At 40.7% G+C, this 25,012-nt stretch overlaps 1 protein-coding gene across 1 annotated transcript in view; it reads left to right on the forward strand.

Moving 5' to 3' along the window:
• Positions 1-24,037, forward strand: part of trappc8 (trafficking protein particle complex subunit 8) — a gene marked incomplete at its 3' end in the record, with an annotated part of 49,900 nt that extends 25,863 nt beyond the window's left edge. Inside the window, exons 11-29 of the mRNA XM_071538137.1 lie at positions 1,522-1,622; positions 2,946-3,051; positions 3,637-3,768; positions 5,437-5,661; positions 5,882-5,987; positions 7,028-7,222; positions 8,990-9,165; positions 10,296-10,370; positions 11,030-11,138; positions 11,982-12,139; positions 15,047-15,486; positions 16,645-16,801; positions 18,274-18,370; positions 19,506-19,574; positions 19,667-19,725; positions 20,719-20,916; positions 21,887-21,988; positions 22,329-22,471; positions 23,948-24,037. Of these exons, the coding sequence (XP_071394238.1) occupies positions 1,522-1,622; positions 2,946-3,051; positions 3,637-3,768; positions 5,437-5,661; positions 5,882-5,987; positions 7,028-7,222; positions 8,990-9,165; positions 10,296-10,370; positions 11,030-11,138; positions 11,982-12,139; positions 15,047-15,486; positions 16,645-16,801; positions 18,274-18,370; positions 19,506-19,574; positions 19,667-19,725; positions 20,719-20,916; positions 21,887-21,988; positions 22,329-22,471; positions 23,948-24,037 (2,738 nt within the window). The remainder of the gene's footprint in view (positions 1-1,521; positions 1,623-2,945; positions 3,052-3,636; positions 3,769-5,436; positions 5,662-5,881; positions 5,988-7,027; positions 7,223-8,989; positions 9,166-10,295; positions 10,371-11,029; positions 11,139-11,981; positions 12,140-15,046; positions 15,487-16,644; positions 16,802-18,273; positions 18,371-19,505; positions 19,575-19,666; positions 19,726-20,718; positions 20,917-21,886; positions 21,989-22,328; positions 22,472-23,947) is intronic.
• Between the last annotated feature and the right edge of the window lie 975 nt (positions 24,038-25,012).

A 25,012-nucleotide genomic window follows, 5' to 3' on the forward strand; every position in this document is an offset into this window, starting at 1 on the left:
GATTGAGAGTGTTTTTGGTACATGACACCACACACACAGCTTTGAATGGACCTGAAGACATAATATAAAACACAGGAAAGTGTAGAGTATGGGACCTTTAAGTAGCTCAAAAGTTTTGACATCTGCACAGTGAGTAGAAGTGCAGGTTATAGTTGAGTTAATCTGTTTCAGCCGATGTCCTTTAGCTGTTTAAAGTTAGCGAATGCTAACTTTTCTTCTACACTAAAAGTAAGCTAAGCTATGTTAGTTTATAGAATTTAAGGGGCCATTTTAAGTTAAGTTGATGCTTACCAGCTAGGTTTGCTAATATGCTGATTTGGACAAGCAGAGCTAGCGAGAGAAGCACAATCTTTGATAATGCTATGTTAATGTTGTCGCAAACAAACCAGCTTTCAGGTGACTTTTGATAGTTTGCTAACAGACACATCTGCACAGCAGGCTTACCGCGGTAGTTGGTGTTACCGGTGTTACACAGTGTTTGGGCATACACCAATTACACAATGATTACATTACTTGCCCACCGTTGTTTTGCTTTTTTTTACAGAAATAAAACCCATTTAGTTAATTTTCGCATATCAGCGCCCACGTTCATCACATAGCACATAATACGGTGACATGTACCCCCCCGAAGCATTTTCCTGAAAAGGAAAACCCGCCAAAATAACAGTTAGCTGGAGCTTCATCAGAAACCAGAGAATTGGGCTCGGTCTATTTCCTGAAATACAAATCGGGGAACCTAACGTTAGCTGGTTCAATTTATCAGTTTGTGTTTGTCTTTTAAACGTTAAGTGATGCTGACACAGCTTGCTTGCCTCCAGAAATAATTATACAAGGTATTAAAATGAATTGTTTCTGTTCCAGGATGTAGTTAGCTACCCGACGTTAGCTCGTCCGCTGTGGCAGCTAACGGCTAACCGTTACTAAACAACTGGACTTCCTTTACGATTATCAGCAGTTTTCTCACATCAGAAACATATTAAATTGCCGGCTTTGCTTCACAATAACCTGCACAAATCAACTAACTAAATTACAACAAGGTGAAAGAAACCGAAGCGACGTCTGTGAGCTATCGTCGATTCGGTTGCCACTTTATGAAAGGCCACAATAACGTTAACCAGTGTAATGTAACGTTTCTTTTATCATCGACAAATATCTTATCTTGAACATGAATGTGGGCAAAGACAAACAGACACCCACACACACACACACACACACACACATCTGATTGTATTGATCTCCTGTCCCAAATGTTTGCTGACCCAGCGTTCTCTGAGTGCTAACAAGGTGGTTTTTTGGGTCATTGGCATATTACAGGTAGAAAGGGTCTGCCATTTTATTACCTTTCTGCACAAGTGCACATGATTTGCATGCCCTAATGAGAAGTGACTACATTTTATATCACGATCTGTCTCTCTCTTCCTCCATCGCTCTATCCTTTCCCCCGTCCATTTTGATCCCTCCCTCGCTGTTCCTCTTTTTCTGTCACCTCCCATACATCCGCCTCTTTCCATTTGCCTGTAGGAAATGGCTGCAGTGTCGGCCTTCCTGCAGGCTGGAGCTCCGAGGCCATACCCAGCACATTACATGGACACAGCAATACAGACCTACAGAGATGTCTGCAAGTATGACTTAACATTTGCTCTCTGTTGCCTTGGTTATATTTGTATGTAGACATGTTTTCTCTCATACAGCCTCCTGTTTTTATCAAGGTTTAGTCATTTAGTCATGTCATAAAAACTTGTTGCCTTTTTATTGCATTTTAAGACATTAAAACAGCCTTGAACTGGTCAAACAAAGAGGGACATCAACATAATCATAAAACACAAAAGCACAAAGGCCAGCAGCACTTAAGGTCCACTTCCCCCCCATGGCGAACCTGTATTATGGGGAAGAGCTTTGAATAAATAGCTGTATTTTAATGGTGAGTTAATAATAATAATGAGTTCAGTAAATTTTGAAAAAATATCTAATTGCGATTATTTTGACTGATATTGCAATTGCGATATGATTTACGATATTAGAGGGAATGATCATTTTTACATCATTATTCTCATTTTCACTGAAAAACAATGATTATGGTGTGATTTTTACGGGGATCTGTACCAAACAAAGATATTTTCTTAAGTCTAAGTCTCTTAAGTAGAATATGATGTGTAGGCCAGGGCATCTCTGCAGCACCACAATATTTCATTTAAAATGGTATTTTGACACACATTTCGCCTTTAACAAATATTGCGCCTCCTGCGATTTGAAAATTGCAGTAGGCCATATTGCGATTTCGATAAAATTTCGATTAATTGTTCAGCCCTAGTCTGAAGTTATAAACTTATCCACAATGGGGCAGCAAAGCCAGAAGTGTGAAGCCAATGAAAGTTGAAATGAAGATGGCATGTGCGTCCTTGAAATAGATTGAGAATGCAAGATGGGGAATCCTGTTCTCTTGTTTTGCCAATGAGGAATGAAGAGATATTAGATGAAGTGAGGCATTTCCAATATGTAAGAATGTCAGCATTACAATTTGGCAGCTTCCTTTATCGTATCGCCTCTGATTAGCCATGACAAGAACCAGTGCAGTCCGGTGGTTGGCTGTCACACTGAGGTACTTAGTGACTGAATCAGTCAACAGGCTAGTCACAAGTTGGCCATAAGTTGGCCACGGTTGTTGGTGTGTTTTTACACTGGAAACCACCATTTGTATTTAGTGCCTCTACCTGAAATGCATGACGTTGCAACATGTGTTAGCGTCATGTTAGAAAATTTAGACAACAAAATGCGTGAAATGGCCTTGCATTGTTGCGTGCTCTGCTTGCACAGATCATGTAATGGGCCTTAGGCTCATACTATCTACTTACAATTGTCTACTATCAGAAATGCTACCAGAATAACATTTAGTGTTTGTATTTTTCTGATGCTAACCCTCCACCCCTCCACTCATCCCTCAACAGGAACATGGTGCTAGCTGAGCGCTGTGCTCTACTCAGTGCTGAGGTACTGAAGAGTCAGGGCAAATACTCCGATGCTGCAGCTCTGCTCATCAAGATGACCAGCGAGGTGAGGAAACGCAGATGCTGTAGCTCTCAGTCCTTTTTTTACGTCTTGTGCTCTCAAGTCAAGTCATTTGCACTTGGAGTTGATCACAATTTATTTAAACATGTACAGTACTGTGCAAAAGTCTTAGGCACATCTGTGCCTAAGACTCAAATCTGTAAAGTGAAGATGCTTTCAAAAATAATGAAATTAAAAGTTTCTAAAATATAAAAAAAAATTACTGTAAAGAGCAGTCACACTAATGACACAGAAAAGAAAAGAAATAAACATCTAAGACAAAATTTATATAAAACATCTAGGGTGCCTAAGACTTTTGCACATTACTGTATATGCAGTTTATTCATAAATACATATACAGCATAGGAAAGATAATGCTTATAGGGAAAATTCACCCTGATTAAGAATTTATTAAGTGATTTCTGTGAACTTAGACAGTTAAATTAAATAGACTTGTGAACACAAACAACCCTCTCTTCAAGCTAAAAACCAGGGAACCGGGGCTCTAGTCTGACACCATTAAGAGACCAACGAGACGGAGAAACAGAGACTGATTTTGAAGAATATACTTTAATTGTGGTTTTCTCCTAGGACTCGGACCTGCGCAGTGCTCTGCTGTTGGAGCAGGCAGCCCACTGCTTCATTAACATGCGTAACCCCATGGTGCGCAAGTTTGCCTTCCATATGATCCTAGCTGGCCATCGTTTCAGCAAAGCGGGACAGGTGAGCCTTTCACTTTCACCTATAGCTAATCTTTGCTGTCTAACTGGACGCGGTTAGCTGCAGCTTTAAGTAAATTAAAACCCATGAACGATAGGGAGTTAGTTGGGTGATAATAAACTGGTTGATGTGTCTGCCTAGTAGAGGCAGACAGTTGTCTTGGTTGTGCCATTTGGTGCTTCCCTCCTCAACCCCAGTCATACCGGTCATACCACCTTTCACCACTAGAGGGCAGTCTAAGCGCTATCAAAGTGAGAATCACAAAAATGAAAAATTCTACAATATGCACCAAACTGTGTCAAAACTGCACAACACTCAGATAGTTAACATGAGTGCACTGCAAAGACTGGCATATTGCCCCTGTTCACCATTGGATTCTACTGGACACTGCTGTGTATGGAGGATATTTTTGGTCATAATTAAAATTAAAAGTCCAAATAGAAAATAAAATAAAAAGAGATGAAATTAAAAAGATTAAATTAAATTAAACTAAACTTAAAAAGAAAATTGAAAAAGCAAAGTTAAAATGTAAAATGATAATTTGAAAATGTAAAGTGACAATGAAAAAAAGTGAAATTTAAAATGCAAAAGCTAAATGGAAGAGCTCAAACTGAAAGCTTAAATTGTAAAGATGAAATTGAAAATGGCAATGGAAATAAGAAAAGGGAAACATCAAATATGAAACTCAAAATGGGAAATGGAAAAGCTTAAATGGAAATACTTAAATTAAAAGCTTAAATAGAAAAAACTATTATTTTTTTTTTTGCATTTGCACTTTACCATTTGGCATTTTAAATTTTATCTTTTCCATTTTCCATTTGACATTTTAAATTTCATCTTTTCCATTTTCCATTAGGCATTTGCCATTTCGCGTTTGACGTTTGGCTTTTCAAGCTGTATGTAAATGAGGAGGCGTGGCCCAAAGGCTGGAGGGAGGGTTTGAAACGGCTGGGGCGCAGAGGCACCTTATGGACAGCAGGGGGAGCTTACTGCTTAAGAGCACACTGCAATGAAAACAGAGCAAATAGAGTGAGCAGGGTCGGAGGGAGGAATATTATTTATAAGGCAATGGCTTCAACATCCTCTGTGACCTAGGTAAGGACAAGGAATTAATGCTCTGTATGTCCGTATAATCAGTATGTTGTTAGTATGTCCGTCTACCATTTAGTAGCCTAACTTGAACATGGAGGACCTGAATAACAGTATTCTCAGTGTGGGGCTACTAGTAAGACCGGTCTCCACTCCAAGACTGTATGCCACCGGGAACACCGCCCACCGTGACGACCCTACTGCCCAGTGATAGAGAAGATGGGGTGTGTGCAAGTGAGATCGATTTTATTCAGGGCTTTGAAAAGCAGAACAAGGTGGCGAGACCCAGGCAGGCAGGGGTGAAGTCGCCCCAGAGGTCAGTGAGGTACAACTTTGACTGATGGAGCATTATGATGAAACTTTTCTATGGAACTCCATCAGCTGTCAATCAGCCCTGATGCCTTTTATGGGTTTCTTGATTGCTCTCACCTTGGCCGTCTTCTCTATCCTTTAATCTGTCTTCTTCACTCTCTACCTGTTTTTCTATCCCCTCATCTCTTCCTCTTCCTCCTGGTCCTCCCCTCTTCCTCTACCGACCTCACAACCTGGTGGGGTCACCCTCTCTCCCCTCTCTCGAAGCAGAAGAGGCACGCGCTGCGGTGTTACTGCCAGGCCATGCAGGTGTACAAGGGGAAGGGCTGGTCTTTGGCAGAGGACCATATCAACTTCACCATCGGCCGCCAGTCCTTCACACTGCGCCAGCCAGAGAACGCTGTGTCAGCCTTCAGGCAAATCCTGACCAATGACAGCCAGCAGACGGCCACACAGCAGGGGGCCTTCCTCAGAGAGTACCTCTATGTTTACAAGGTAACATGAGTTAGTACGTCTATATCTGTATGCTAACATTACTGACTAGAAAATCACTCTTACTGACTAGAGCACCTCATCTCATTGACTTAAATTCTGATAGATTTGGTACTTAAACCTAAATTTAACTTGACTCTCAACCTGCGGATTTAATGACTATAATATTTCTTAGTGTGTTAGGAGTTGTGCATTCACAGAGTTACCTGTGTGTGTGTTTCAGAGTGTGACAGAAGGAAGTGAGGTCGCCCTTCCCCAGCTCCCCCTGCCCTGCATCCACAGCTCAGCCACACGGGTCTACTTTGGCCATGAACGCCGCCTCGCAGAGGGTAAAAAAAACACACTCTCTTCAACATTTTTACATTTTGCATCTAATTAGTAAGCAGCTAGGGGATTCAGTGTCTTGCTGAAGGACCTTGCCCACCTTGGAAACTAAATCCACAGCACCACTGGTTGTGTGCTTTTATGTACATACACTGCCTGTAAAAAGTTTGCAGACACCTCATTGAATGTACAATGATTTTCATTGTCTTAAAGCCATTTAGATTTAAAGGCTTATGCCTGAATGCTTGAAATGTATTTCTTAGACAAATAGAAATCGTGAAGTTGATGCCTATGTATGAATTTCTTTCCAACGCCTTTGCCTTTCCATCTTTAAAGAGTAACTAAACTCCATCCAAATCTTTAGTGAAGCCTGACACCTAATGGTGAAAAGTAGGGTACTGCACTGGCCGTCTGCTATTGGCTGGTGTTTGTGCCAGGTGATGTACAACAGGTGAAGCCAGGTGACCTTCCATAGAGTACAACAGGTGGTGACATCACCTGGCACAAAGACCAGCCAATAACGGATGAGCAGTGCAGTACCCTACTTTTCACCATTAGGTGTCAGGCTTCAATAAAGATTTGGGTTTGGAGTTTAGTTACTGTTTACAGTCTGATATATAAGATAGTTTTGATTTGTTTAACACTTTTTTGGCCACTGCATTATCCCATTTGTGTTATTTCATAGTTTTGATGTATTTACTATTATTCTAAAATGTGGAAAATAGTAAAAATAAAGAAAAATGTGATGTCCCCAAATTTTTGACTGGTAGTGTATGTGTTTGAATCATCACACTGACTGCAAACTTGACAACTCCCTTAACTATAGTCGAGGTGCCCTTTAACCTTAACCCTTACCCTGACATAAACTTAATTCTAATCTTAATCCTAAACCTAAACCCAAGACCTAATCCTAAACTAGCCCCTTGTAAAAGTGAGGACTGGCCAAGTTTAAGAACTACACTCATATTGAAAAACCCAGTGGACGTATTGTCATTATATTGTATAAATGATTTGCATGCTCTCTAATGTAATTGATGGTGCGCAGGTGAAAAACAGGCAGCCACTCATGTGTCGCTGGACCAGGAGTACGACCAGGACCTGGCCGCCCTGTGGTGCCACCTAGAGGAGCAGGTGGTGGCCGCCGCCAACCGGGGCGTCGTCCCATCCACCTTCCAGCCCACCCAGTGCTGCCTGAACAGCCAGACGGACAACCTGCGCTTCCCACTGGCTGTGGTAGAGGGTAAGAGCTCCTCTCGGGAGATGGGAAGGATGGATAGATGGATAAGTGGATAGATAATATTAATACACTTTAGTTTATAGGACTTTTCTTAAAATAGAGTTCACAAAGCGCCTTTACCTCATTATCTCCTAGATTTTCTGCACTTGTTCCACACGGTCCGCCACATACGACAGTAGCAAGCCGACGCTGCCTTGACATGCTGTCGGACATGTTGTAATTATGGATAGATTGCGCATGAACAGCCCAAAGTGGTGAATACAGTTTACCACTTAACGACAATAGAATTTTACATGATACCCAAGATGCCAAGATGTGACATGCTCGCTCTTTGTTGAACATTTAGGTGTCACGCATATACACAGGGTTCCTACGCAGGTCTGGAAAAGTATTAAAAATGAATTTGATCATTCCCAGGTCTCGAATAGTTTGGGAATTTGAAAAAATGTCTGGAAAAATATGGAAAATGTTGCGGTTCAGGTCCGATACACACATAATTCTAGCTTTTATGTTGTTGTAGAGCCACTTTGAGTCCACAGTTTTTGTTGTTGTGAAGAATAATGTTCAGATAGAGGGACGCTCTTATTACCCAGCCGCTGTCAGCATGCATTATATCAAATACCCACCAAAATCAAATCCAGTCAAGAGCATAGGGTCTGGGAAAAATATGGAATTTTAAAATGGAAAGCGTGTAGGAACCCTGCCAATCATCTCACATATTCTGATATTTGTCGCTGTGAAGAACGATCTTCATCTATACAGTGATATGACCTAGTTAGCAGGGGCAAGATGTCTATCTGCGTAAATCATATTGAACACCAGACAGAATCTTCAAAACAAATCAAGGTCTGGAAAAAGAGAAGAGCAACCAGTCATGTAGTCATGAGTGACTTTGTCTCTGTCTTTCTTTCTTTCTTTCTTTCTTTGTTTTCTTTTCTTATACCAGGCTATGTTCTAGGGCTGGGCAATAATTCAATATTATCGTTTATCGTCTTTCAGTGGAATCATATCGTGATGATATGAAGATATTTTAATATTGTGACACACATTTCTGCTGTCTAAATTGACGATGACAAGCAAATTTTACTTAAAAACTCATAAAATGAGGTATGGTAGGAATATTATTTGAATATTTCTGTTTTGTTTGACATCACACCTAACATTACCATTCGGTTCAATGAGATGAACATTAATTTTATTATTTAACGTGATTTTGCATACATGAACCATATCGTGATATATATTGATATCGAGAAAAATCCTTATGATTATCATGAGAGTGATTTCAACCATATCGCCCAGCCCTACTATGTTCTTTTTTTTTTTCTCAATGTTCTTTTGTGTTTGTATTCTCGCTCTGTTGTACTGTATATCTGTTTTTAACAGTGTTTTTACAAAAGCCCATCTAGGGACAAACATTGCAAATTAGCTTAGGCTATAAATTTTATGATATGTGACATCAGACTATTTTCGTTTAAATGTTCTATGTCTATGTATCGATCCCTATTCAAATAAACATTGAAATGAAATGAAAATGATACAGAAAATTGGTTAACAAGGTGACAAAGTAATTTTTTCATTTCATTGTGACTTTAAAAACGACTTTATTTTTCTATGGCTACACCGCACGTTTTGGCTGATAAAGGCACCTGTGCCAAAACATGTAGGGTAGCCATAGAAAAATACAAACTTTTTTTTTTTTTTTTTACTTACTTTTGTACACTTTCTTCAAACCCCATGCTTAATTTATCTCTGTCTCTGTCTCTGTAGAACCCATCATAGTGGAGGTGACGTTCAGGAACCCTCTGAAGGTCCCTCTGGTCCTGTCCGACCTCTCCCTGCTCTGGAAGTTCACCGCCAAGGACTTCTCCCGGCCGCAGGACGAGGCGGCGGGGGAGACGGCGGGAGAGGCCGTCACCAACGAGAAGGAGGCGCTGGCTCCCAGGGTGAGGAGGACCGCCACGCTTTCACCTCCTCACGGCCGAAATGAGGAAAACTCTGTCGATGCTGGCATAACTGGCCGACAGAATTTGAAATTTCCCAACTTTTGCCTTCTACCACAGTGATAAAGATAATGACAATGAAGTGGAGAATAACCCAAAGTTTTCTTCTGACTGTTTTGAATAGAAATACTGGAAAAACGGGTCTGGGGACCACCAGGGGGTCCTTGAGGGGGTTCCAGGGGGTCCCCAGCAAATTGATGAATTGTTAAACTTCACTATTGTTTAATTTACAAGTTAACACAGTTAGAGAATGTAGAAGAATGACTGTTTTGATCATAGTTTCTCTGTTACCTCTCCTAACTACAATACAGATAGTCATGGAATTCTGGACAAAATCATATCTAATAATAAAAATATTCTCAGATTTGGGTCCGAGAGACAAAATCTCATCAAATGGGGGTCCGTGGCCCTAATGTGGACTAAATTAGGGGTCCATGATATGAAAAAGGTTGAGAATCACTGATTTAATGGATACATTTTTTATTGTAGTTTTTTATTGAACTCTTGCCATTGCCACTGCAGTTGACGGTCATGCCATCAATGCTGACCGACTTCCAGGTTATGGAATATTATGGAGGTTTGAGGTGTATTCCAGACAGGGAAATTCAAGGATTTTGATAAATTATCTGGGCAATCTCTGGGGAATATCAGGGAATTTCACAAATGGGTTAATTTACAGGAATTTAGCAGATGTTTTTTCCAACTTGCTTCACACATTCTTCACATTAGATAGTTTTCAGCCCAACAGTAGTAAAAAATCAGAGTGAAAAGGAGGGAGGAAGAACATTTTTAGGTCATGGAAGCACTCTGACTTTGTTATGGAAAGTGATGGAGTTCATCAGACACTGTGAAATATTTGATTTTGTGTCTGCACTGTTTTGGATGCTCTCTCTTCTCTGTGTCTCTTTGTTCTATGAGGGATTTTGTTTCCCTTCTCGGCCAGCTCTCACTTCTTTGATTTTTTTTAATTTTTTTATCTCAACTGGACTCAGTTGGTTAAATAAAGATCAATGAAATAAAATATTAAGATATAACACTTTTATAACCTCCCCTTTGTCGATTTTCTCTTACAGACGGCACAGAAAGCTGATGTCATTACCAGTGAAGTCATCCCAGAGTTTTGTATGAGCCCAGAGGAGACAAAAGTGGTGAGCTGTTCTTTCTCGTTACTTTGAGACTTGACTTGGGCTCTGGTGACTTGGGACTTGACTCTGACTTGTACTCTGATGACTTGAAAAGGTTTCTAAAGTCTTGACTTGAGATCTTGTGTTTGTGTAAATGACTTAGATTGAAAGTGATGAGATTTGTTCCAGCAGACGACTGAATTGAAATTCTGTTTTCTGAATTTGTATGGAATGATTGAATTTAGTGAAGTTGAAACTGGTTCTAGAAATCAAACTCATGATGCTCTTACCAAGTTTTTATCCTGTTAAAACCAAATTGCATTGAAAAGTCCTAGATATTTAGTTTTCTTTAAGATATTAAATTGATACTGGACTCTTGATTTGTTCTGACTTGACTTGCTGTTCTAATTTTAGACTTGACATTAATGACATGGACTTGACTTGGTCTTGACTTGGTGTTCTACATTTAGACTTGGGACTTGACTTGAGACTTGTTCTTCAAGACTTGAGACTGACTTGGGACTCAAGCAAAGTTGACTTGGTCACACCTCTGGATTCAGGCTAATGAGCTGCTACTTAGGACTTGGGCTATGTTGCGGCTGGACCTTCCTCCTCAGCCTGATCAGAGCTGTAGTTCTGTTCGGTTCACATCAAGTCACTGTGACCTTTGACCTCTGTCCCAGGCCCGCCTGAAGCTGCTGCCACACATGACTGGCCAGCTCAACATCCTCGGCGTGGCCTACAACCTGGCCTCCCCCTCCTCCTCTGGAGAGATGGATCATAGCACTGAAGGTAACACATCCGTATCATCAGCTGATATTTGCCCAAATCATTGTATCGGCTTAATATTAGCATCAATTCATATCCAGAGATATTATTGGTGTCTGTAGGGCTGAACGATTTTGAAAAAAAATCTAATTGCGATTGTTTTGACTGATATTGCAATTGCGATATGATTTGCGATATTAGAGGGAATGATAATTTTTACATCATTATTCTCATTTTCATTGAAAAACGTATTAAAAATGATTATGGTGTGATTTTTGCGGGGATCTGTACCAAACAAAGATGTTTTCTTAAGTCTGTAGAATATGATGTGTAGGCCAGGACATCTCTGCAGCACCACAATATTTCATTTAAAATGGTATTTTGACACACATTTCGCCTTTAACAAATATTGCGCCTCCTGCGATTTGAAAATTGCAGTAGGCCATATTGCGATTTCAATAAAATTTCGATTATTTGTTCAGCCCTACTGTAGATATTGGTTGGAGGAAAAGATATTTTTAATTCAAGTCAATTGAGATGGAAACAGAGAGGCTTGCTTTTAAAATGATTGAATAATGCTATTGTTATCACTATTTTTCTTAGAAAGTACTTTTAGTAGCAGTACTACTGCTACCACACATATAAGTCATGGGCAAAACACACACATACTGTTAGACTGATGAAACATGTGACATGTGTCCTGCATTGTGCATTTTCAGATCTCTGTTTAAGAGGCTGAATGAAAAGAAAAAAAAAAGAAATGAAACGCAAATGCCGATCAGCCATGCTCCTCTGCCTCTCGGAAGCTATACTGTATGTTTTCCAGCTGCAGTAACGCATAGTGTGGTTTTTTCTTCTTGTCTTCAGGCCAGCAGAGCTTGGATCTGTTGGTGGTCCGTGGCAGACAGGACCTGGAGATCCGCGGCCCGAGGCTCAACCACACCAAAGAGGACAAGACATTGGTTCGCCACGGCCCCGACCGGCGTCTCGATCCCATTATAACACCAGCCATGCCCCTGATGGAGGTACTGCTGACTCCCCTCACTATGGAGACACACAGCCCATCCATGCATTGCTCACAGCGTCTAGTAGGGCTGAACGATTTTGAAAAAATATCTAATTGCGATTATTTTGACTGATATTGCAATTGCGATATGATTTGCGATATTAGTGGGAATGATAATTTTTACATCATTATATTAATTTTCGTTGAAAAACGTATTAAAATGATTATGGTGTGATTTTTGCGGGGATCTGTACCAAACAAAGATGTTTTCTTCAGTCTGTAGAATATGATCTGTAGTCCAGGACATCTCTGCAGCAAGGCAAGGCAAGGCAGCTTTATTTGTATAGCACATTTCATACACTGGGGCAATTCAAAGTGCTTTACAGGATGATAAAAATACAGTAAAGGTAAAAGATTTACAATTAAAAAGTGCAAAAGTACAGACAAGAGATACAGAAGATAAAACTCTTAAAAGTAAACTAGTGCAGTTCACATCAAATGAGATAGAAAGATGAAAGAACACAACAAATATAACAAATACTCCCACTTTTAGATGCACATTGTGAGTGAACCCATATGTTTTTCTGTAATTTTCTTTTCCCCTGTCCTTCCTGATTCTACTCTTGATCTGATATTTACGTCAGATCTCACTGCCTAAGGCAGACGAGAGTCATAGATTCTCCTCTTGGTCAAAAACCTCACCATCCAGAGATGGATGAGAATCACACAGGGTAAAGCTCTGTCCCCCCCACATATAGTGTTCACTCATGCGCAAGTAAGCATTACCTGGACAAGACGAATGAAAATTTGTACTTGCCCGTGTCAGCTCTGTTGGGATCCTGAACAGAAAGAGTTAAAATTAAGTTTATTTAAAAGCTGAGCTGAAAAGATACGTTTTTAGCCATTACAGGGTAGAGTAGGCAGTGTAAAATAAGTTTTTAGCTTTGACTTAAAAGTGGTCAGAGTCGGGGCCTGTCTAATATCATCTGGGAGGTTATTCCAGGTCTGTGTTGCATGATAACAAAACGCTGCTTCACCGTGTTTTGTTCTAACTCTTGGGACAGCCAGTAGGCCAGCCCCAGATGTCCTAAGGGTCCTAGAAGGTTCATATGGCACAAGCATGTCAGAGATGTATTTGGGCCCAGAGCCACAGAGCACGACAATATTTCATTTAAAATGGTATTTTGACACACATTTCACCTTTAACAAATATTGCGCCTCCTGCGATTTGAAAATTGCAGTAGGCCATATTGCGATTTCGATAAAATTTCGATTAATTGTTCAGCCCTAGTTGTCTAGCCTTTCAAATCTGAAGACAGAAAGATATAAAACCAAAATTGGTCCACACTTGCTTTGATGGACTAGACTGACAATATATGATGAGAGGATTGGCACCAAAATGACACTAAAATTTCTATGACACTTTTAGCAACCAATAATGTAATAACTGCCGGATAATATAATAGCTTGTCAAAATCTAATAATAAAATCTAATATAATCATTTACACAAACACAAGATCTCAATATCTAATAAAAATGTCCCTCTAAGTAAGTCGAACATAATTATAATAAAAAACGTTAATGTAATAAATTGCCAGATAATGAAATAAAATCCCCTCACCGATATTGTAATAACTTCTTTCCCCAATAGCGTAATAACTTATTACATTATCTTGAGCCCTAGAGTCCTCACTGCCATACTGACCTAGAAAACAGAAACAGCTATTGGCAATGTACCTTGCATGGGCCCATTTGTTGTTTGTTTTTCTTATTCCCAAAGATAATTGGCCAAACGTAGACGATGTGACATCACGTTGAGATATTCACAAGTTCACACCCATTCTCTGGGTGAAAGTGGAATGGAAAGTGGAATGCATTAAATACCACAAACTGATGATATCTAACATTGTAGGAGTATCCAAGGGTGGATTTTTCCTTTTAACTGAAGATTTCTCTGTGATGGTTACAGCTCCTAGCTTTGGCCCTGGGCTTTACTCAGCTTAGGCTGTTGACCAAATAAAATGGCTTTCAGAAATTCAGTTATGCCACCATGTTAATATAATGAATTGTCCATCAACCAGTAGATCTGATCTTGTTCATCTTGTCACTTACATATGGGCAGAAATATGTGTCACTAGAAACTGAAATTGAATTATTTATATTTGAATTTGAATTGCTCAACTTGAATAATTGCATTAAAAAACTTAATTTGAATCACATAATTTGAATTTGTATTGTTTAACTTGAATAATTGCATTGAAAAACTGAATCTGAATAGCATAATTTGCAATTGAATTTATTAGTTTGAAACTGAATTCCAATAAACAGAATGTAATATTATGAAACTGAATTCATTTGCTCTGAAACCGTATTCAGTTCTCACGATTCAAATTCACTTCTCGTAATTCAAATTCAGTGCTTGCAATTCAATTTCAGTTTACTGAGACACACATCCTGGTCGTTGAGGAAGAGCAATCGAGTGCAGATTCACAGAACTCCCTTTCATGTTTTTGGCCCGAAAATTCCAGATCCCTTAATTTCATATTTTCAATTTGTATCTTCACATGCTAGTAGGCTAATGTAATTGTAAACATTACGACAGCCAAAACTTTGTGTATGCTCGCTGACAAAACAAAACAATTCTACCACAATAGCTATAACGTTATCATCAGTTAAACAGTCAAAAGATCGTTAAAATATATGGTAAACTGATATTACCATGTTTGACATCATCATCTATGATCGAAAGAAACGTGTATCAAGTCCATGGATCAATGGGAGTGAAGGAAATGGTCAAAAACATACAGTAGGTGCTGACTGGCCGAAAAAGGAGTTCTGTGAATCTGCACTCGATTGCTCTTCCTCAACGATAATGAATTACAAGATTATGCAAGTTCTCACGCCTTTGCTATCTGCCTGCCTCAGGTCTTCTTCCTGCAGTTCCCCACCGCCCTGCTGTGCGGCGAGATCCGGAAGGCCTACGTGGAGTTCTGCAACGTGAGCCGCGTCGCCCTGTGCGGCCTGCGGGTGGCGTCCACGCACCCGGACTTCTTCACGTTCGGCGGCCGGGCGACGACGCCCCTCACCCCCCTCAGCCCGTCGTCGGCCGAGAACTGCTCCGCCTACAAGACCCTGGCCACGCCCCCCGGGGCCCGGCCGGGCGCGGCGGCGGCGGTGGCCTCGGTGGCGGCGGAGGACTTCGGCCGGCCGTCGGGCGCGGCCGAGATCCCCGTGGAGGGCGGCACGCTGCGGCCGGGGGAGTCCGCCCAGCTGCCCCTCTGGCTCAGGGGGCCGGACCGAGAGGGGGTCCACGAGATCAACTTCCTCTTCTACTACGAGAGCACCGAAAAGGGCGGCAAGATCAGGTACGAGTCGGAGGGGGTCAAGTGCAGGGAAGGGGAGACGAATTGGCTCATGGCACCGCTGTGGCACTGTTAAAGGAATAGTTCACCCAGAAATGAAAATTCTGTCATCATCTACTCACCCTCATGCCAAATGAAACACAGGTGAAATTTGTTAGTCCATATAACACACAGGGAGGTTGCCAGCACAACTTGGTAGCAGCCTTCTCCAAAACAACTGAAGTCAATGGGGACCAGTTCTTTAGAGTTCCAAAACAAAAACAGCCAAACAATCACACTGTGAATAGAAAGACCTATACACCATTATTTGTTGCAAATCAATCAGCTGTAGTTAAGATTTGCACTAAATGATGGTGTAAACTTCACCTGTGTTTCAACTGGCATGCTTTCCTTTAAACCAAAAAACTGCCTTAATTTAGGTTGATTGTATGTATTGATTTAAAGATGAATGCATTGTATTGTTTCAATAACAAGCTGTCGTTTGGGTTGAATTTAAGGGGGCAAATATAATTATAACAATTTCCTTGCATGATTTTGGAAATGTAACAACACTGGTTTGAACAGAAATCGGAAGGACATTTTGATATTTTTCAGCTATAAAATTCAAAACAGCACTCAGTTGAGGGTGTTTGACCTCTCTACACCCACCTTTTCTGTCAAGCTTTTTCTTAATCTGTGTGTCTTGGGCTCATGACTTACACTACCTGTCAAAGTCTGGACACACCTGATTGAATGTACTGTGTTTTTCATTCTCTTAAAGCCATTCTGATCTAAAGTCTTCTGCTTAAATGCTTGAAATGAGTTTCTTAGACAAATATAAGTAGTGAAGTTGATGTCTATGTATGAATTTCTTTCCAAAGCCTTTGCCTTTCCATCAAGGCAAAGGGCGGCTACTTTAAAGAATCTAAAATGTAAGATAGATTAATTGATTTATAATTGTTTTGGTCACTGCATAATTCCATTTGTGTTATTTCATAGTTTTGATGTTTTTACTATTATTCTAAAAGGTGGAAAACAGCAAAAATACAGAAAAATGAGGTGTGTCCAAGCCGTACAAATAAGGTTTACTTACTGCTCCTCCCATCCTCCTGGCCCGCCCCTTCTTGTTTCCATACCTCCACCTCTTATCCCTTCATTTTCCCTCTCCCCCCCCCTATCCAGTCACCGGGTGTTGCGTCACACGGTGTTTATCTGCGCCAGTCGGTCTCTGAGCGTCCGGGCGTCGGCCTGCCGCAGCAACGTCCCTCCAGAGCAGCATCAGGAAGAGGAAACCAGCGGTAGCATGCTGGTCTTCATCGACGTGGAGAACATCAACACGGTGAGACACACAGCAGGACACTGCCAGACCCCCAATACACTGGTCCAACTCCAGCCTGATTGGATTTTTTGCTAATTTCCCTTCCTGTTTTACATCACTGTAGATTGTTTTCCAGTGAGATGTTTTTCCAGTGAGGTGTGTTTTTCCATTGTTTTACCAGTGAGATATTTGCTATCCCTCCCTTGTCTTAGTTGTTTTTCAAAGTAAATATTTTGAAACAAACGCTGCCTAAATTTTACAAGGTACTCCTAGTAAAGAAGAGGGCACAAATTTTAAGCCGTAATTGTGTAAAATCAAGCAGAAGAAGACGCCCACTCCTGTCTCGATATATGAAATGGTGACTAGGGCTGAACAATTAATCGAAATTTTATTGAAATAGCAATATGTCCTACTGCAATTTTCCAATCGCAGGAGGCGCAATATTTGTTAAAGGCGAAATGTGTGTCAAAATAGCATTTTAAATGAAATATTGTAGTGCTGCAGATATGTCCTGGCCTACACATCATATTCTACAGACTTAAGAAAACATCTTTGTTTGGTACAGATCCCCGCAAAAATCACACCATAATCATTTTAATACGTTTTTCAATGAAAATGAGAATAATGATGTAAAAATGATCATTCCCTCTAATATCGCAAATCATATCGCAATTGCAATATCAGTCAAAATAATCACAATTAGATATTTTTTCAAAATCGTTCAGCCCTAGAATGGGATGCATGTTAAAACAGTCACATTTAACATTAAACGGATGGAAAATGTAAACAATTAGCAAAAACTCAATTCACCAAATAGATTTTTTGCAATTTACCAAAAAGTAAATCAAATGCCCATATGTTATGCGCATATGCTCAATATTAATATTAACTAATATTGAGCTGTAGACAAGAGTGGGATGTCACCAATAGGCCTTCGTACTTCGCTCTTGACTCCAGCAAAATCCTTAGTGTTGCTGGAAATGTCAGGGAAAAATCTCACCCCACACTTGTGAAGCCACTTCTAGCCTCCACTGCTTGGGTGTAGACCAGGAATATGGAAATTCTTATCCCCTTCCAGATGATCGGTCTCTTTTCCTGAGCTATTGCCTTAATTCTCTGAGTGTCACAAGAGCACAAAAAGTCACTGTGATGACAGTTCGTGGAGGCTGTTCAGATTGTCCATTTTCAAATGCCGCCACCTCCACCTCTTCCTTGGTTGCAGCGGAGTTAGCTTTAGCTTCTTCAGCCTCCTGCTCCAGAAAAAAAGACGCGAGGTTCAACATCAGTTAGGCTGTCCAAATTGCTCTCTTTCTGTTCTTGTATCTGCTTCAGTAGGAGCTGCATACTTGAAACTGTCGTGTTGGCCTGATATATCGGCATCGTATTAGTATAACCCTAAAGGACCGTGTTCCTTCTCTCTCCTTCCCCCTTTCAATCATTTTCTCTGCCTCTCTGCCTCCCCCCTTTTTCTCTCTTCTCCTACCTCTCCTCAGAGTGAAGCTGGAGTGCGTGAATTCCACATCATCCAGGTATCCAGCAGCAGTCGACACTGGTGGCTCCACAAGTGTATCAACCCAGCCAAGGATAAAGGTTTGTCTGGCACTCTCAGCGCCCTCTCGCTGTTTTTTCTAGTCTCATAAACACTCCAATGATTCTCTGAACCAAAGGATACCAAAATGATGGGGCGGCTAGCTTTCTCTGGACAGGGTGCTTGCTGTTATTTAGGAGACACTTCACGGAGATTTCACTGTTAAGTTTCGATTTGTCACTTGACAATACCCGACACCACCAATTTCATTGGTGGGCAAATGGGGTGAATCTATGGTTTGTGTTAGGGCGGATGGGACGTTCTTCTCTGTTGCAGCCCCACTTCATGATTTAGACTGACAAGACAACCGGAAGTTTACATAAAAATCTTGCGTAGTGCAGCTTTAACACTAGAAACCTTGACCTTCCATTACTTTTTCAAGACCTACTTTCTGTACAAACTAGTCTTGTTTGATTTTGAAAATCATGCAAGGAAATAGCAGTAGTACCGTGTTTCCTCTAATATTCTCTTTATTTACCTCAACTGCAGAGGGTACCAGGCCTTTATTGGAAGCAGGCTTATATTAGAGACAGGCCTTTATTTCTAATTCCCTCTGTTTGATAAGTATATTTGCTCATATTTTAGTATGAAGCCTCCTTGTTTTCTGATCTGCTTCTGTTGGGGTTTGTTAGGTAGCCGTTTTTTTGTTACTGCAATGCATTACCAATAATTACGGTAATCGACGACTGCATGCTTCAGAGACTTCCGCCGGCCGAGCCATCTTGTGGCATACTGCCATCTTGTGGCACTTGTACGTTACTACAAACTACGGTTACATTATATAACAGGCACCAGGAGTTTTCTTAGTTTTTTTCCCTGGCCTGTATTTGGGGCCGGCCTTTATTTGTTCATGTCAACCACGGCCCCGGCCATTATCGGAGACCCGGATTTTAATTGACTACCGGCCACTATTAGAGGAAATACGGTAACAATATTTACCCCCTACAGTTGACAGCATGCTGGCTTCTGAGACCCCCAAAATCCACTCGCTTTTCTAGCGTTAATGCCCAGCACACCACAGAAATGACACACCAAACTGTCTAAAAAAAGACCCTGCAAATGTTTTCTCCAAGATTCCTATTTTCTTCCTGAAGTATGAATAAACTCTTAATCTCCTCTCTTGTCTTGTTTCCTCAGACTGCAAACTCAATAGCAGAGAAAGAGCCAAGCTGTGCTTCAGGGCCACGCGATGCAAACCCCACCAAGGTACTCTGACGTATAAAATGCAAACAAAGTAGGGCTACTTTGATCGGAATGGTGTAATTTGATTTGGCTGTGTTTTGTCTGTTGTTTCCCAGCTACCTCGGATGCCGTAGAGAAATACACTTTTGCAGACCTGAATCTGGGAAACGAACGGGTAATGTTGAAACTACAACAACTGCAAATAGTGTAGCTGTGTTTTATAAGTCTGTATTTAGTTAAACCTTTGAATTTAGAGCGAGACTTTTTAACATCCACTTTACAGCAGGGATCTAACTACACTCATGATAATATGAGATATCCATCACAAGGCAGCTGTAAGGTTGTGCAAATACAATTATTGCACAAAAGTAATTAGGAAACGAGACTAAGAGTCTAACAGCCTAGCGGGGCTACAAATAGTTGAAATAATAAGATACTGTTGACTTCTGCCTGTTTTCTATTGCCATCACAAGCACTCTGAAGCCAAGATGCAGAATTGAACACACACTATTCCTACTGTTTGGGCGAAGTCATGTGGTTGACATTTGCTGTATAGTTTCCATAACGACGGAATAATTTTGCAAGGCTCTGTATGTTAATATACATAGTAGGGTTCAGCTGGTGATAATATTTAACCACAACTAGGGGGAAACAAAGAATAAAAAGGGAAAAATAGCTGGAATGGAGGTAACTAACAACATTGTATACTAACTAACAGAGGTGGAAAGTAACTAAGTACATTTACTCGAATACTGTACTTACTTGTAACTTACTTGTAACAGAGTGTTTTTATACTGTGGTATTTCTACTTTTACTTAAGTAAAAGATATGAGTACTTCTTCCACCACTGCTAACTAATATATATACACTGGATGTTACACTGCTATTGAGTTTATAGTAGTTAGTATACACTGTTATTGAGTGTATACTAACTATTAGATACTCAATAACAGTGTAATATCCTGAGCTTTTTTAAAATGTATTATACTGAGACATCGCTCACCCCATCCTCTCCCTCTTCTCCCTATTTCTCCTCTCTGCGTTCTCTTTATTCTCTCATCACTTCTTCCTCTCTCCTCCTGTTCTACCCACCCTCTCCTCTCCCGCTCTCCTTCTTTCCCCCCCGTTCTCCCTTCCCCTCGCCTCTTACCCCTCTTCCTCCCTCCAGATCATAAGCTCCACCACACCGTGCGGAGACTTCTTCTTCCGTTGCTGTCAGACCTCGGAGTCTCGGCGAGCCGGCGCGACGCCGGCGGGGCCCTCTTCCCACGGCAGGGGTCAGGGCCAGGTCCCGGCCGGGGGCGACATCACGAGCGTGGTCAAGAAGTGTAACGAGCTGGACCTCGACATCATCGTCCTCTGGAAGGTGCGGTCAGGGAGTTGGGTGGTTTTCACAAGAGGGCCACGTTAAAGGAATAGTTCACCCAAAAATGAAAATTCTGTCATCTACTCACCCTCATGCCAAATGAAACACAGGTGAAATTTGTTAGTCCATATAACACACAGGGAGGTTGCCAGCACAACTTGGTAGCAGCCTTCTCCAAAACAACTGAAGTCAATGGGGACCTGTTCTTTAGAGTTCCACAACAAAAACAGCCAAACAATCACACTGTGAATAGAAAGACCTATACACCATTATTTGTTGCAAATCAATCAGCTGTAGTTAAGATTTGCACTAAATGATGGTGTAAATATACTGTAGGTCTTTTTGGAACTCTGAAGAACTGGTCCCCACTGACTTCAGTTGTTTTGGAGAAGGCTGCTATGAAGTTGTGCTGGCAACCTCCCTGTGTGTTATATGGACAAACTTCACCTGTGTTTCAACTGGCATGAGGGGGAGGAGATGATGACAGAATTTTCATTTTTAGGTGAACTATTCCTTTAAGGCAGCGCAGATCACTGACGCCATCAGTGGACACTATTCATTCTCTGTGAATTCTAAATCTCTGATGCAATATTCACATAATCTGCTCAATATTCATCCAAATTGCTCGTTTTACACAAACTTCCTGCAGTTATTGTGTTCACTATTTGGGTTAATTGTACAGTTATCAGTTGTTTTGTGCTGTTATTGTTACGCATTGAATATAATATGAAATATCCATAAAATATGTCACTTCGTCAGGGGGTCGTCTGTTAACTCAGTGATAGAATAGGGGTCCCTTAAGGAAAAAGGTTGGGAAGCACTGACCTATATGATTCCAGAGGTCCACCGAAAACCCATGCGAAAAGTTCAGATTTTGTTCACAGGTTTTGTTCCGTTTGAATGAGGATCTATGAGTGGGGGATGAGTGTGTTTGTCTCCAGCTTAGCCCAGTCTCTGTGTGTCTGCACAGGCCTATGTGGTTGAAGACAACAAGCAGCTGATCCTGGAAGGCCAGCTCCATGTGGCGCTTCAGACATTTGGCAAAGAGGCCTGTTCCCTGACTCAGAAAGAGGTATATACACACACACACACACACACACAAATGGGAACTAAAAAACTGATTGTGTCATTTTTGTGCTGTTTAAAGAATATAAAATATCAAGAGGGTTTCTGAATAGTCTTTGAATAGTCACAAAGTTCTTGCAAATACGGGATTTGGGAGCTGAATATGTTAAAGTACATTTGGTTTGGTTTTGGTTAGAGGATAATTCGGTTTAGTTTCAACCTGGTCCTTATTTTACTATTTTTTTCTAGGTCTAAATGTGTGACTGGGCCCTACGAACCATGTGAGGAGGAAGCTAGTTTCATGTCCAGTAACTGTCTGTATCTGTCTGTTGTGTTTTTGGCCACAGGAGGCTCAGGAGATGGTGCTGCTCAAGTTCAAATCAGAGGTGCCTCCTCCAGTGGTCCGACCCTCCGTAGAACAACTGTCCCACCTCATAAAAACCAACCTGCACTACCCTGAATCCTATAGCCACCCATTTGTCCGGGAGAGGTGAGACACACACACACACACACACACACACACACACACTCGCACACACATACATACACGTACACCGTATCATTCATCAAGCGTTTCCCTTCCTCTCATGTCACAATTACTGTTGGAGTTGGAAATGCCAACTCCAACACTTAGAGAAATTCAAAGTGAATGTTTTACCACAGGAACATTATCACTTAGAGCTTTAAATCTCTCCTTTCTTCATCAACATCTGGTGAAGTTGCAGTTTGATTGGAGAACACGTCAGCGTCATTATTGCAATGGTTGAACCTAGTCAGTGTTGGGGAAGCTACTTTGAAAGCATAGCACACTGGAAGGAGTTGAACTACAGCAAAGCTACCCTAAGTACTTTGTAAAAAAAAATTATCAAATTGACAATGTACATGTGATACGAAATTATAACAAAATATAATACAAAAAAGTCACATGCCAGCAAAAAATGCCACTCAATTGAGTTTATTGCAAAAAGTGCCCACTTGTTCACAGGTCATACATAAACCAAAAAATAAAATACCCCACTATTCATGGAACAGTGCAAGGAATGTCAGCTTTGGTTTTGTATACAATGTCCATCAGTCAGACAGCTGCCTTCCAGAAACTAGAGTCCAGGTGGGGGTATTGCAGCAAGCAGGATTACTCAGTCAGGTAACTTCTAAAATAGCATGCAACAACTTCTCTGAACATTTGTTAATAAATAGCAATAATCATTTATTGCCATGTGTAACAAGTACAATGGAATGCTTACTCCCCATTCGCTCCCGCAGTATAAATTCTAAAAGGGGGCGGAGCTGGTCAAAGGGGGTTCAATTACAGTAATGGTAAATAAAAAATAAAAAATCATTCCTTTCCTTTTATGGCCCAAAATTGTTTGTAGTTTGTAGTTTCAGTAGTTAACTCACAAAAAATGTTAACTTAAATTTAACTACTTGAATCACTATGCAAATATGAATGTAGTTGAACTACCTGCAAGCTACTGCAAAATGTAGTTAAACTACTAGTTTAATTACATGTAGTTCACTACTCCCCAACACTGAACATAGTGGTTGTTACACAGGAGTGTTTGTACATTCTCACAAATGATGATAAAAATGGTAGTTTGTCCCTAACCAACAGTTGAACAATTCTTTCATGTCTTGTTATGTAAGCCTTGTATATATAACAGCAATTCTGAATGTGTGACAAGGATTCAGTCTCACTCTAAAGAAACTCCAGTCTGGCCCCCCTTGGGTTAAAGGCAGAATGCAATGTGAATGAGCCAATGTAGATACACCTGATTTGATTGAGGAACTCTCATAGAAGTAAAAATTGAAAATAACAAGATATATAACTTGACAGTTTCCCACAAATTTTGCAAGGGGTTGCAATATCTGACCTCTGGCATCTCTGGTCCTGATGAGCAAAGCAAAACTCAGTTAACTCTTGGAGGTTCTGATTGTTAATGTTAGTAATCTTTCTCTCTCTCTCTAGCCTCTGTGTGGTGCCAGTCACTCTGACTCTGTCCAACTGCTCCTTGGCTCAAGTTGATGTCATCATCGACCTGCGACACAAAAGCACCAGGTAAATCCCTCCATGTGTGTGTACTCTGTATCAGTGGGTTTTAATCATGTGTCATGGAGGCACAAGAGTCTGAAAGTTTCCATTCCAATCAAACACGGCAGCAGCTCATTACACTGGACTATGGACCTCCATGACACGATTAAGTGTGCTACATGTAACATTTTACCATAAATAAATAATTAGTACATTGATTTAGAGACATTAGTATAATTGCCAAAAACAAACACAACCATTGGTGACAAGATTGGCACCCTCTACACTACCAGCTTTGCATTTGGCATCAAATGATCATCAAGTTTGTCTGAACAACTCATACAACATATTCCAAGCGTTTTGTAGCCAAATCATTGCGCTACAAATCAGTAACTTCTTTTGCAGCGTGGCAACCAAAACATAAACCAAGAAGTTACTGTTACCTCTGCCTAGAATGATGCTACATAATGAGGTCTACGCTTTTTGGACTCCCACTGCAATCAACTGGCTACAAAACACTTTTAATAGGATTATGCTGCAAGAGAAATCTGATGGACATTTATTCCCTTTTTGGATCTGTAATTGACAGGACTCAATTAATTTTTTTAGAAGGCTGAGATAGAACTGCAGCACCTAAGTCACGTGTTTGGTGGTTGTACAGACTTCAATGGAGTTTCCACTGACATGGGGAGAATACATACCGTATTTCCTCTAATATTGGCCCGGGCCATTATTAGAGGAAATACGGTATTGCTACTTTAATATGATAGACAGAATGGAATGGGAATGAATGGGAAGATGGGACACTGTTCAGTAAGACATTACACTCATACATAAGCCACTTGCTAACAATCTATTTTATGTTATCTGAGGATGTTTGTGTACAGTAGTGTGTGACCAACACAAGGTGATGTTAAAGTGTAAAGGATGTCATTTTAGTTTTTTCCCCCATTGCCATTAATGGTCATGAAATGTCTAAACCCACCAATGCATTTGCCACAG

Source organism: Centroberyx affinis, unplaced genomic scaffold, assembly GCF_046629955.1.
Source record: "Centroberyx affinis isolate AG114_WGS23_722 - 3 ecotype Tasmania unplaced genomic scaffold, CSIRO-AGI_Caff_v1 ptg003210l_1, whole genome shotgun sequence".
Taxonomy (NCBI): Eukaryota; Metazoa; Chordata; class Actinopteri; order Beryciformes; family Berycidae; genus Centroberyx; species Centroberyx affinis.